Source organism: Camarhynchus parvulus, chromosome 6 (assembly GCF_901933205.1).
Source record: "Camarhynchus parvulus chromosome 6, STF_HiC, whole genome shotgun sequence".
Classification (NCBI taxonomy): domain Eukaryota; kingdom Metazoa; phylum Chordata; class Aves; order Passeriformes; family Thraupidae; genus Camarhynchus; species Camarhynchus parvulus.
Window position 1 is genome coordinate 22167230 of NC_044576.1, and position 12739 is coordinate 22179968.

At 50.3% G+C, this 12739-nt stretch overlaps 2 protein-coding genes across 5 annotated transcripts in view; one reads left to right on the forward strand and one right to left on the reverse strand.

Annotated features, from left to right (window-relative positions):
- The window catches only part of FBXW4 (F-box and WD repeat domain containing 4), a 59764-nt gene extending 55076 nt beyond the window's left edge, over positions 1-4688 (forward strand). Inside the window, exons 6-8 of one of the 3 annotated variants that reach the window (XM_030951713.1) lie at positions 3207-3347; positions 3505-3646; positions 3894-4688. In XM_030951713.1, coding sequence (XP_030807573.1) covers positions 3207-3347; positions 3505-3646; positions 3894-4010 — 400 coding nt within the window. In that variant the 3' untranslated portion in view covers positions 4011-4688. The remainder of the gene's footprint in view (positions 1-3206; positions 3348-3504; positions 3647-3893) is intronic. The other 2 variants (XM_030951712.1, XM_030951711.1) reach the window with 2 other exon arrangements.
- A 961-nt stretch (positions 4689-5649) lies between these two features.
- Positions 5650-12726, reverse strand: DPCD (deleted in primary ciliary dyskinesia homolog (mouse)). 2 transcript variants are annotated; one of them, XM_030950979.1, is made up of 6 exons: positions 12642-12726; positions 12311-12391; positions 11600-11724; positions 10673-10806; positions 6976-7078; positions 5650-5852 (listed from the first exon to the last, which is right to left on the reverse strand). In XM_030950979.1, exons 1-6 carry the CDS (start codon positions 12703-12705, stop codon positions 5748-5750), a joined length of 612 nt encoding a protein of 203 aa, XP_030806839.1. In that variant the 5' UTR covers positions 12706-12726; the 3' UTR covers positions 5650-5747. The 2 variants fall into 2 exon arrangements, with proteins under 2 accessions (XP_030806839.1, XP_030806838.1); XM_030950978.1 differs by having other exon boundaries at positions 5668-5852; positions 11582-11724.
- Positions 12727-12739: the final 13 nt, after the last annotated feature.

Below are 12739 nucleotides of genomic sequence, written 5' to 3' on the forward strand. Positions count from 1 at the left end.
GAGACGGTATCTTTGTCCTTCTAAGTTGTTAGAAACCATTGGTGATGTGCTGGTGTAGCTGCTCCTGTTCTGTTGCCTGTTCATGGGTTATCTTGATCCTTTATGGGTTATTAAGGATTAGCTGTGGGTTTTGCTCCCAAGAAAGGGGGAAGCTGTTCAGGTATGAGGTTTGAGGGGAGGGCTTATTTGGGACAAGCAGGAGTGGACAATTGGTGGGCACTAACTTGTGATCCCAAGACTGGAAGAGTTGTGGCGGCAGAATTCTCTTCCCAGCATGGGTTCAGCATGGCTATGTATGCTGCAGCACATAGAGCTAGTCTGGCATGGTGATAGCTGTCCAGAGGCACCTTAATCTGCTGAATAAAGGGGAAATACTAATCGTGTTCTGCATCTTTTTCACCTTAAGTGTACCCATGGCAGAACACGTTGGTGGTTTTTTTGTGTCCCCAGTGTAGAGCACAGTAAATTTTCCCCTGGTGCCAGATGGTTAAGTGCTTCACTGTAGCAACTACCACATTGCCTCTGTAAATTGCCAAAGAGCTGCTCCTGTTTCCAAGGGCTGCAGATCCCACCTGAGAGCTGCCTTGGCTGACCTGATCTTGGGCCAGGAGAACTGAACTGATTAACAAACCAGCAAAGCAAGGTTTACTTTGCTGCAGTAACTTGCAAGTATCTGTGCTCATTTTATGCCTACAGAGAAAAGCCAATCCTTTTCTTTTCTGCTTCCTTTTTTTTGTTGCCTTTTCTTTCATTTTTGTTGCCTGGGATGGAAATGTAAGCAGAGGGAGGAAAACTGGTGTGACTGGGTTGAAGTGCTTGGGTACCACTGCAGTGAGGTGTGAAGACAAGGGGAAACACTGGGAGTGAAGCACCTGGGTGATGCTCAGGGTCCAAGCTGCTGGTGCTGCCTAGAGCTTGCTGGGGTAGCTCGCCTCTTGGGAGTAACTCCTTGCTCCTGCCTGAGCAGCTGGCAGAAGATTCTGTCAGTTGGGCAGTCTGGCTTCTTATGCATCTCACAGGTAATCCAAGGATTCTTGTCTGGGAGAGCAGCTGACTCCTCCTCATACCCCTGTTGTATGTCTTACAATTCTGGGCCACGCATACATCTTGTGGGATGAAGAAAGTTTTGCAGAAGCCTTGATAAGGGCTGTGTGCATGTCCATCTGTCCTGCTGGCTTTGCAGAATGGCAGATGGAGGGGATCTCTGTGCTTGGAAGGGTGGGGGAGTGCAGGAGAACTCATGTCCATCCATGTCTCACTTCACAGTGGATCTGATGACCCATCTGTGCCATCCAAACCCCATTGCTCTTGCTCATGGTGCTCAAACCACGAGTGCTTCAATCTCTCAAGCCACAGAGAGGTGCAGAATTGCTGCTGGGTTGGTTTACAAGTAACCTTCCAAGGGTTAATGTGTTGTGAGAAGGTTGCAAAGGGCTGAAGCCTGGAATCCCCTCGATTCCTTGCCTGGAGAAACACAAAGTCCAATAAGCCAGCACCCCTGGATTCGTGTTGGGGGGGATTAATTCATGCACTTGATGTTAAAGCTTGTCCGAGAGGTTTGCATGGGGGGGCCATTGCTAGGGCTGGTTGGCCTCTCTAAATGGTTGCTAGGGCCCTGGCATCAAGGTCCAATGTAGCTGCCCACAGCCACGGTCACGGAGGGAATTACACAGCCACAAAGAAATTGTTATTCTACATAATCTGCTCTTTGGAGAGTGACTGTGGGGAAACAGGCTGGCCCCAGCATGCCGCCAGCTCTGTGATCATAGAAGCGTGCTGGCTGCAAAGATCGGCCAGGGCTCGCCTTCTGATCTGGGGACACCAGGGCTCGAGGCGCTAATCTGCTTTATCAGCGATTTCTCTCTCCTGACACAAAGGTGTTTACTTGTTTTAACATCTCCCAGGACTCTATTTCTCCTTTTGTGTGGTCTTTATCCCCCGACGAGGGCTTTAGCCCAGATTACAGACAGAATTAAGGCATTTGGCGATGTGCCTCAGAACTGTGTGATGCTGGATCAAGGAGCAGAATGTAACAAAATAATGGAGGGAGATGCTGAGAGTGACCCCACTGTGGGATCCGTGCTGTTGGCTTTCAGGACTGCTTCATTGTCCTGAGAACCAGGGGGTTGTTGGTGAGGGGTGGCCATGCAGCAGAGTTTGAAAAGCAGGTGCTTCAAGTTTTATTGTGTCCAGCATTTTTGATGTAGAGGGTGTGAGGAGAAGGAGATGGAAAAAAAGGAGGGTTTGCAATAGGTGGCCATTTCAAGAAGCTGGGCAGATTGCCCACTCCATTCCCAAGAGTCTGTCATGTCTGAATACCACTGGCTGCTGCAGCAGGTGGAATGACACTGGGACAGGCTGATGCAATTCCGTGTGACCCAGGGAAGACGCTTAAGCTTCTTCTTGAAGTCTGGCAGGCCAGGACCTCACCAAGCACTATCTACCAGGTGAGCTGCTGGTTTGCATATAAACAAGCAGCAGAGTGATACCACAACAAAGCACTCAGCATAGAGCTTCATGGAGATCTTGCTTTTGCTCTTTCACTGCAGGCAAGGAATTAAAAGGAGAAAAATCTAGCCTTTGGAAGGTCTCATCTGGAGATGAGATGACTGATCATTGGGGGTAGTTGCTTTTAACCTATCATGTTCAGCCCCAGATACGGTGTTTGTAGAATGTGGTATAACTGGAGGGGGTTGAGGAGAGCAGCCATGGCAGACTGGGTTGGGAAAGTCTGATTTGCTTGTGGATCTGTGCTGTGTGTCCAAGATCTAGGGAAATACCCCAGTGGATAATATTTTGAAGGACAGTATGGGATGGGATTGAACACGTAAATGGCTCTTGCAGACTATTTGGAGTCTGACTAAGCTGGGAATTGTGTCCTATGGAAATGGAGCCATATAATTCAGAATATTGGTCACTTCTCCCAGGGAACAGGATCCCATTCTGCTGGGGGTCAGCTGCGCCTGTACCTTGGCTCTTCCTCTTCCAGCTGGGACTCCTGCTGGTCACCCTTCATGACGCTTCATGGTTAATGGCCTAAGCAGTAGCTGAATCTGGGGGTGGGAGACAAAAACTGTGTGGGCTTTTGTATTCTATCACAGAAATGAGATCTGGAAGACTTCTGTGACACCATATCTGCTCTGGCCAGCTGAACTGGAAGGGCTTTTTGCTCTGAATGACTCTTCCCCTAATGTGTTTCATTGCAGTGGTCAGCTGTTGACCTGTTTAGGGACTGACTTCCACCGTGGAGCTGGAGTCCTGGATGTGTTCTACGAAACGCCCTCCCTTCTCCTTTCCTGTGGGTATGACACCTACATCCGCTACTGGGACATACGGACCAGCACCAGGTGAGCCTGCCTTGCTGGTGTCTGGGGCCCACGTGAGGCTCCTGCACTGACCTTGTGCAGCGTCTGAGAACTCAGCTCTCACTGAATTAACTCCTTCAGGCAAAGTGGATGGAAGAGTGGAAATTCAGCCCTGCTCTGATTTGTGTTGCCCTTGCAGGAAGTGCGTCCAGGAGTGGGAAGAGCCCCATGACAGTGCCCTGTACTGCATAAGGAGCGATAAGAACCATATGATTGCCAGCGGCTCTTCCTACTACGGTGTGGTGCGCCTCTGGGATAAGCGTCAGACTCGGTGCCTGCAGGTGAGCACCAGTGGGAGACTGAGCAGCAGCAGAGCTTCTCAGTGTTCTCTGGCAGCCCAGTGTGCATGCCTTGTGGGAAGAAGAGGGGCTGCTGGGCTGCCTTTGGGGCTAGTCCACCATGGCAAACCTACCCTATATGCAGGGAAAACCTGCTTTCTCAGGCATCTCAGCCTTTGGATCTGTAACACCAGCCAGCATCTTTGGGCTGACCTTGTTTCTGAAAGGTTGATTCTTCTGTTTTTTGCAGAGCTTTCACCTGTCTTCACCCACCAGCAGCCCAGTGTACTGCCTCCGTTTCAGTACCACCCACCTGTATGCTGCCCTGGCGTCAGCCCTGCACGTCCTGGACTTCACGGCCTCGTGAAGGGCACCACAGCTGCTTCTGGTGACCCCAGCTCAGCAGAGCTGACACTTGGCTCAGGGAATTGCAGGGCAGGAGAGGTGAGAAAGGCCCACAAGGCTTCTGAAGGGACGTTTTTGCCTGCCAGAAAGCTACAATGAAGAGTGCACAAAGGGCCAAACTTTCTCAACCTTACCTGCCTGTTAGTGAAAATAATAGGCCAATTGTCCTTTACCCTTTTTATTTTGTGCAAGTCAGGAATTGTTTTATTGACTGTGTTACTTTTTTTCTTTTTCCTTCCTTTTTGCCCTGTGGATACATCATTTGAGGGGCAAGTTGAGCCAGGATGCCCTATCAACTGTGTGCTGGTCAGTTTGAGATCAGCCAAGCTCTAAGCATATGAAACAAGACTAGGCTGTGTGTGGGGTGAACTGATTTGGTGGAAGGGAAGGGTGCCTGGAGAGAGGCCCACCTTTCTCCTTAACTTGCTGTTCTGACAGCTGCTTGTGTTGTCCTTCACAGCCAAGAGCAACAATTGAACTAAAAGGCAGAGCCAGCCCTGCTTTCAGTGTGCCTCCCCAAGCTGGCTGTCAGGCCAGGCTATGCACTTGGCAGGGCTGAAATGGTCGTGTTTTGCTAAATAAAACTGAAAGGAAACAAAAGAGATTGTATGTTTTGTTTCAAGTTCTGAAGGGGCTGTGATGTTACCTGCTGATTGCAGAGGCCTGGGTGGGTGGGGGAGGTTGGATCTATTTCAGATGCTGTCTCCATGTCTTACAGATCTCTCTCCCTGGCTAGACCCTATGATACTGCTGCATTGAAGGCGGTACCTGGGAGTTTGGATCTCCTGTCACTTTTTCAAACAAGAATTCAAAAAGTAGGATCTGTGACTCATTTGGTGCCTGCTTAATGAAGAAGCAAACCAGACTAGTATGAACACCTGGATGTGATTTACTGGGATCCTTTAGACACATCCAAGTGGGCTGTGCCACTGCTTCCCCTCCATGCCATGCAAATGGAGGCAGCTGCATCTTGGTTCCTGCCCTCTGCACAGCCCTGTCACATTGTGGATGGCTGGCACTAAGGAAGCAGCTGCATGTCTTCTTCTTTACCCTGTTTCATAGGCTGTGCCCACTCATGTCTAAACATTGATGCTGTTTGCAGAGATAGCAAAGTCACCAGAGCATCCTGACTTGCATAGAGGAGCTTCAAAACTGCACAGGAGGGAGCTGCTCCCAAGCTCATCCCAGGCAAGTAATGGGTGTGAGGAGGGAGTTCTTGTTTTCCAAACATTACTGCCTTCAGCAATGGTGGCAGATGGGGAATTCCCAAGGTGTCATGTTGGATGGGGACAGGGCTGCTGGTTCTGGATGTGGTGTGCTTCCTTTGCATACTACAGCTTCCTACAATTCATAGAAGGATCATTCCATCCCTGGAAGTGTTCCAGGCCAGGTTGGCTGGAGTTTTGAGCAGTCTGGTCTAGTGGAAGGTGTCCCTTCCCATGACAGGGAGGTTAGAACGACATGATCTTTAAGGTCCTTTCCAACACAAACCAATCTATGGTTTTATGAAATGTCTGCATAAATCAGCAGGCCAGGGCAGCAGACAGGTCAACTGCCCTGCCATCTTCCTAGGCTTGCAGAGATTCCTCCAAATGACTCTGTTAATAACAGAACCCATTTTTATTAGATAAGGCAAAATAAACACCATGAAGCTGTGCCAGAGAGCTGCCCCTCACCTCAACCTCTCAGCAGCCATTGCCTACTGGGTCTTACAGTCTCCATCCCCACTGTTAGCTGCCTTTATCTTCTTCAGCTCCTTCTGCAGCTGCTCTTCTGCAGCCAGGATCTCCTTTGGCTTCTGGTACTGTAGGACAGACAGAAATGCCCTTAGCACTCCTGAACTCCTGTTCAGCCTCAGCTCCAAGCAGACCAACTGCAGCCTGTTGCTGCCAGCCCACAAGGGCCAGCCTGCCAAGGGAGGCCTTGCTCTTACCAGCAGCCTCTGAAGCCTGTTTAGAGAGGTGGTGCCATCAAGCTAAAGACATTTGCCAAGTTCTGGAGTGTCTTTTATGGTGCAAGTAAAACTTTCCAGTTAGGTGTGGAATCTTGGCCCCCATCAACCCTTCTGGAATATCCCGGCAAGCAGATCCTTGCTGTGCTCACTGACCATATGATCACAAGTGTTTTATATATATATATAATGTATGTATATAAAATATGCTTTTTTTTAATGCAGAGAGAAGTAAGAGTTGCAGTTCCTCTGTCTTCCCCTCAGAGGCCTCTCACCCAGCTGCAGCTTAGTGGTGGATGCAGGTGTTTTTTGCAAGGTTTGGCCAGTAGCAAACAGAAGCTCAGGAGGACTCAAGGTGCTCCTCTTGGCCCATTTCCTCTGCATGTGCAGCCCAGGTCTGCTGCCAGGTTTCTCATGGAGGGTGTGCCCTCTGTGTAGCTGACTTCTGCACTGAATAAGGCAAACACCTGTTGCTCTAAAGCATCTGTCTGCTCCTTGCAACAAGAAGTGTGTGTCCATGTTGCTAGTCTCTTGCCTCCACCATGTGTCTGGAAGTGTTCCCTCTCTGACACAAAGCAGCAGGTGATTATTTTTTGTTATACTGTTTTAAGACTCTGAGACCTCAAAGTGCAGCAGGTCCTTGGGCTTTTATGCTCTGAGACAAGAGAAACTTAATGTCCCTGAGAGTGGAGGCTTGCTCAGGCCTGAGGGAGGGAATACATGGAAAACAGGGCATGACAGACACTCTTCCACCTGCATGTCACCTTGAGCAGCAAGCAGGGCCTCTCCTGCCACCTGGGATCCCTTGGCTAGTGTCAGCATGCCCAGTGTAATCTGAAACTCCCAGTGTCTGTGTGACAGAGAAGGAGCTGCATGGGTGACCCTCAGCTCTACTTCATTTCCCCACGTGTAAGAACTTTAGCTTCTTTGTGGACATAGAGGGGCAGAGTGGTGATCTGCATGGTTAAAACCTCACCGTGATGATCAGGGTGTTGTTGGCGTGTGTGAAGCTCAGGGCAGCTGCATCCAAGGGGAGGTGGTATCGGTCCAGATCAGGAATAGAGAACTTTTTATAGTACCTACAAATGAGAGAGGAGATAGAAATAAGGAAGGTGGGGTTTCTATTCTGCCACTAGGAGTGCTGAGACACAGCCTGCTGGTCTACAAAGTGTACATGAGGACAACAGACCTCTCAGGGTTGGCAGGAGGCCCTCGTGCCATGTTGTGTGCTTGCCGGTGCCCCCAGGTTAGCAGGAGCACTAGAAACAAACTTCCAAACTGGAAACCAGAGCTGGCAAAGTCCTGAAGAGCTTTGGTGTGTGACAGCAGGCTTGGTTCCTCCAGCTTGCCTGTATGTGTAGTGTAGCTTTGGTTAGACTACTCAGCCCTACCAAGGTGTTCCTTGTCTTTTTCCCTGCCCATGGCCTCTCACTCCCTCTAAGTAACAGCTTCCTTTAGCTTTTGTCAAAATAGCTGTCAAAGCTCTTGTGCCATATGACTTACTTTCCTCTGTGATGCACCATTTTGTGCTGCAATCCTTCCTAAACCCTTCTTTTTAACTTCTTGCTGCACTTCCTAGGTAGCTTCTTGCTTTGGTGGCATGGTGGTGCTCATGCATACCCCGGGCACAGATCTCCAGGTGTAACTGCCCACAATCACCTGAGCCTCTGCTCTGCAGCATCTCCATGCAGACTACATGGTGGCTTTGGTGCTCCTCTGCACTTACAGCTCTCCTAGTTGTTCCTTCCCTGGTTTCTATCCCAGCCTTCCCATAACCTCTCACATCCAAGCAGAGGACAGAGAGGTTCTACCAAGTAAGAGATTTTCTACAGCTTTGGAGCCAGAACACAGTAGACCTGCACCTGTGTTTGCCTGAGATCTTCTGTGCTTGGCATTGCTTGCCCTGCATCTACTGCTTCTCTCTGGGGCTGCACCAAATACACTGGCTTGTGGTCCAATGCCCACCCAGAGGCAGGGCTGGATTCTTGGTCTCTTCCAACGCTCTTGTGGGCAATCCTCTCCAAGGAATTGGCCTGAAGCTGGTACTGAGGTGCCTGGAGCAGAGTGGGAATAGGCAGTGGCTGCTACCATGAGGGGTGGTTCTCAATTCAGCTGGCTGTGTGTGAGGCTTGGCCTCTGGAGCTACCTCTGCCCAAAGTGCAGTTTATTTTCCAAGTCACGGTGAAAACAGCTACAAAGGGCAAATGGCTTTCCCGGTGCAGTGGGAGGAATGTACACGGCTTGTTACCGCAGGGCTCAAACCGTTCTGTGTTGTCACTGCTGTCGGTATTTGGAAAAGGTGGCAGACATGGATAATAAGGGAGATGTCAAAGGTTAAACAGCAGAGATTAGATGAACACAAAGACATGTTAAGGAAGTGTTAACTTCTTACCGATTAGACAAAAAAAAGCAGTACACAGAAAAAAACCCACTGTTTCAAAGGGCCTTGGGAGTCATCAATGAAACAGCAGCATTCTGCTGCCCCAGGACTAAGGAGAAGGGGAGAAGAATGGCTTTGGCTGGCCTCAAACTAAAATCTGTGACAAGATCAAAGGAAACCAGATCTGCCTTGCCAGCCCCTCCTCCTCCTAACATTACCACTGCCTCTCACTACAATAATTGAATCAGGTTTGGCGTTTGGGGAGGTGGCTTTCTAGGTTTGTTTTTAGAGTTCAGTTTAATGGATTTATTTTACAGCAAGAGGTTTTAAGCAAATCCCACTTGAGCAGCCTTTGCCGTGGCCAGAGGGAACAGAGTGACTGGTGGAAGTGAAGAGCTCCTGTCTGGGCTGGGGAGGTAGCTGATGGGTAGTTATCCCAGCCGATGCAGGCTGATTCTCTGCCCTCTCCTCTCACCCCATGGCCAAGGGGCAGTATTACACTCTGAGCCCGAGTCCTGGCCCGTGATCCACAGTACATATGTGAAATCACCTCTATTATTTTCCTACTGGAAACCCACTTTTTGTTAGCCCGTAGGGAAAACTGCTACTGGTATGCTGAGAATTTAGAGCTGAGCTACTCAGTAGTGACTTGGCAGCCCATCCTGTTACTTGTGCCTCTGGCTGGCGGTCAGCACAGCTCTGTTGCTCAGAAGCAGCATGGCTGACTTCCAAGGGCTGGAAAGGCTCCGAGGCTTCCTTTCTCTCCCGTAGTGATGTGCACTCTCTCTGTGGATTCCATGCTGCTGTTGCTATCTTGGAATTAGTTGCTGAGTGGTGCCTTGCCCTGGCTGAGACGCAGGAGAAATGATCTAAGATATCCTGGAGCCTGTACGAAGTGTGCTAGTGCTGGTGTCTGTCCCTGCTCCCTACTGACAGCACCCTCATTCTTGTCCTCAGTGAGGTGGCTTTCAGCTTTAATTCTAAAAGTCCTTAACTGTCAGACACAGGCCATGAGTTGCTCTTGGGTCCTCTGGCACCAGTCTGTGAGAGAACAAGTGTCAGCTGCTCATGGAAGACTCTCCTGAGAGCAGTACAAAAAAGCCAGAAGTCAGGTAGGGCGTAGGTAAAGCCTCAGTGCTACATTATAACCTTATGGCACCCATGCAGGAAATTCCCACATAGACACAATTATCAGTAGGAGTGGGAGTAGATAAGCCTGTCTGTGACAGGTTGGATTTAGGATCAAGTACTCCATTCCTGTCCTAGCTCCATGGATATCCATGTGTGGCTGATGGGAATCTCATTCATCTTTTGCTATGTGGGTCTCCCTACTAAAGCACCACTGTTCTGTGAATCCCTCTGTGTGCATTTAGGCCAACATCTTTCTGTATTAGAACTGTAATTGCTTGCGGTTTCTATGTGTTAACTTCCCTCTTCCCAGCCTTCTGGTTTTGAGCCCCCAGGTGTGCTGATGTGCAGAGCTCCAGCAGCCCTTTGCCGGGAGACTCGCGGGTGCTGCTTCACGGAGCCCTGGGCAGCAGAGGGGCCGCAGTTCTGTGCCGACAGCACCACCTACAGCCACTTCCATCACCTTCCCTTGTGCTCCCAAGGCTCGTTCCGTGCACTCACTTCCCAATACTACAGCTCATCTTGGCTTATCTGAAGCTGTAGATGCTTTGGGACTCAATGTGTCTTTCATTCCGTGTGAGATGCCATGTATTGACACTCTACAAGATGTGGCTTTAACAGCATTTTCTATTTTCATCCTCCCATCTCAGATCTCTCTTGGCAGAACACTGTGGTGCTTCCTTCCCAGATTCAGTCTGTCTTTTTTGCTTGCTACCTCCAGATCATATCACTGGCATTGTGACTACTGGACATGTTTATGCAGGGAGATCTGTTTGGGTGCCCATGACTTTGCTATCCATGTTGAATTCTGCAGCATTCTGAGATGCAGTGACAAAGTCAGAGGGAGAAAATTGAATGTTCTAGCTTCAAGAAGTCTGCAAGGCTCTTACTTTATTTTTCTAAGAAAGTGATATCTGACAGGGAAGAACACTGCAAGCACCGCCCTACAGGAGCCAAGATGAGTTTGCAATGGCCAATGCAGAGCTTGGAGGACCCTACCTGTGAACATGTCTGAGGCAGTTGGGAGTGGAAATTGGGCAGCAGGAGACATGTGCTGCAAGGTGAGGCCCCTCAGCCCTTGCACCCTGGGACAGAAGAGGGGACAGCCCCCTGTGCCAGCCCACCCCAGGGGACTGTCAGCACTGGCAGTGCTGTCCTTACTGACTTCTTGTTGGTGGTCCGGATGACACAGCAGCGCTGCTCCTCCTCCACGCAGACACTGTAGACCTCTTTGGGGTAGGGGAGGTTACGGATCCGCCACTGGAAGCTGCTCAGGGTATCCTTCCTCATGAAGATAGGCTACAGCAAACAAGTACCTTTAGCAAGGCCCCTCCAGCTGTCTCCTCTCCTCCCTGTCTCCCTCCTGTACTACCTTGTGAGACTCCACATGGGAATAGCTGTTATTTCACACTGGAGCATTAGGGAGTAACTCAAGAAACTGCCTGAGCACCACCTTCCTACAGCTAGAGCTGCTCTGCCTTTGCCCAGGGCACTGCTTGCAGGAGGCTGAAAGTGTTCACTGAGGAAGCCTTGCAGTACAGAGTTACAGGATCACAGACAACCAAATAATGAGCTCTGCCTGCTCTAGGAACATGCTGGATTCAGTCCTAGCTCTGCCCCAATTTGTGGTGCAGAGCTGTGCTTGTGTTTCAGAAGCACAGCTTCTGAAAAGATGATGAGAGACTAAAACAGCTGTGCCCTCAGCTAGAGGGTGTGAAGATGAAACAAGCTGTGCCCTATTAGGGAGCAGCCTGCTATGCACTGCCTGTGCCTTTCATTGCTATCACCTTTGTTTTCCATCCCCTGACTTGTCCTGGCACTGGCCTTCCTGTCACCCGGCTCTTTCAAGACAGGCTAGCAGTTGGCCAATGCAGCAGTACAGTTTCTTAAGGAAACTACAAATGTCTTGAAGATGCCTAAAAAACCTAAGCTGTGCCTTCTTTCTACTCAGCCCTGCAGTTTTGGGGTGATTTGTAGCAGAGTGCTGGCTGCATTAAGGCTGTCTCTTGGTGATCTGCACTCTACCAACTACTGCTGTAAGCACAAGACAAAGTAGTTTTAGGTGAAGTGGTACCTGCAGACCCTTACATACATTTGAGCTGCTCTCTGTTATAAGCTCTGACTCCAGTGCTCCCAGGAGTGGCGAGGTTGGCTCTCCCACTTCCACCTGCCACTTGCCCGTGCCCCCAAGGGTGTTCTTCTCTCGCCATTTTCTACCTGGGGAAGAGAGAAGAAGGGTTTTCATTCTTCTGCTCTCTAAGAACTCCAGCAACTGACTGCCAAAGCTGCCCAGCACACTGAGATGATATGAAGATATGTATCTTAATTCCAGTAATTTTGACTTTAGTGTGAGTTGATCTGCTAGCTGGCCTATTCCTAGGTCAGAAATTCTGTGCTGAATGCCTCTTTTTTGCTACTTGGTGCTGAAGCCATGGTGGGGTTGCGACAGGTGCTGTGCTGCAACTGATGTGGTTTTGGACAGAAGCCATAAACAACATTTTGTTTGCGGTAGCAGAAGCCACCAAAAAGCATATTTCAGCCCTTCATGTGGTACAGATTTGGTGCCTGGCACCTATGATGGCAATCCCATCTAGTCCATCCAAGTCTGTTGTGACAGATGGGATGTTTGGGGGGGATCCTGGGCTAAAGCAAGATCTGCTATGACACGAAAGTCAGAGAACCCTGGCTGCAAACTGAACCCTACAAAATTCTACTACAGACATGCCTGTCTCCCAGAATAGGCAGGGATGATTTGTTCCTGACCAGGTGGTATAGACCCACTGCCCTGCAGAGCACCACTTACTTATTAATTGGCCAGTCTTAATGTCGTACTCTTCGGCCATCTCCTTCCCATCCTCGAACAAGTAGTGGATCTTCCGCTTCCCTAGAGGCAAGGCAGGTGGTGAGAGGAAACGGGATACACCCACCCCTGGGTGAAAGGCTGTGTCCCACTGCCTGGGGCCCTATCCCATGATCCGGGATCCCGTCCCACTGCCTGCGTTATGGCCTTGCGTCCTTCCCTGGGGCCCGGGGTGCGGGGCTGTGCCCAGAAGCGCTCCCCTCCGCGCCCGCTCGCTGCAGGACCACCCCTCACTCCGCAGCGAGGGCTATCCCGACCCTCGCCCCGCGGTTACCGTCCTGCACCAGCGCCGTCTTGCCGGCCGCCCGCAGCCGCTCCAGCCAGCTCGGCACCGCCATGGCGGCCGCGCCGTCGCCGCGGCAACGCGGAAAC

Excerpts from the sequence above, each read along its gene's own strand:
- DPCD (XM_030950978.1), bottom strand. The coding sequence starts at position 12,705 with ATGGCGGTGCCGAGCTGGCTGGAGCGGCTGCGGGCGGCCGGCAAGACG. Across the intron at positions 12,392-12,641 it reads GACGGCGCTGGTGCAGGACG|GGAAGCGGAAGATCCACTAC; the intron begins GTAACCGCGGGG and ends CCTTGCCTCTAG. Across the intron at positions 10,807-11,581 it reads ATGTATGTAAGGGTCTGCAG|CCTATCTTCATGAGGAAGGA; the intron begins GTACCACTTCAC and ends TGTTTGCTGTAG.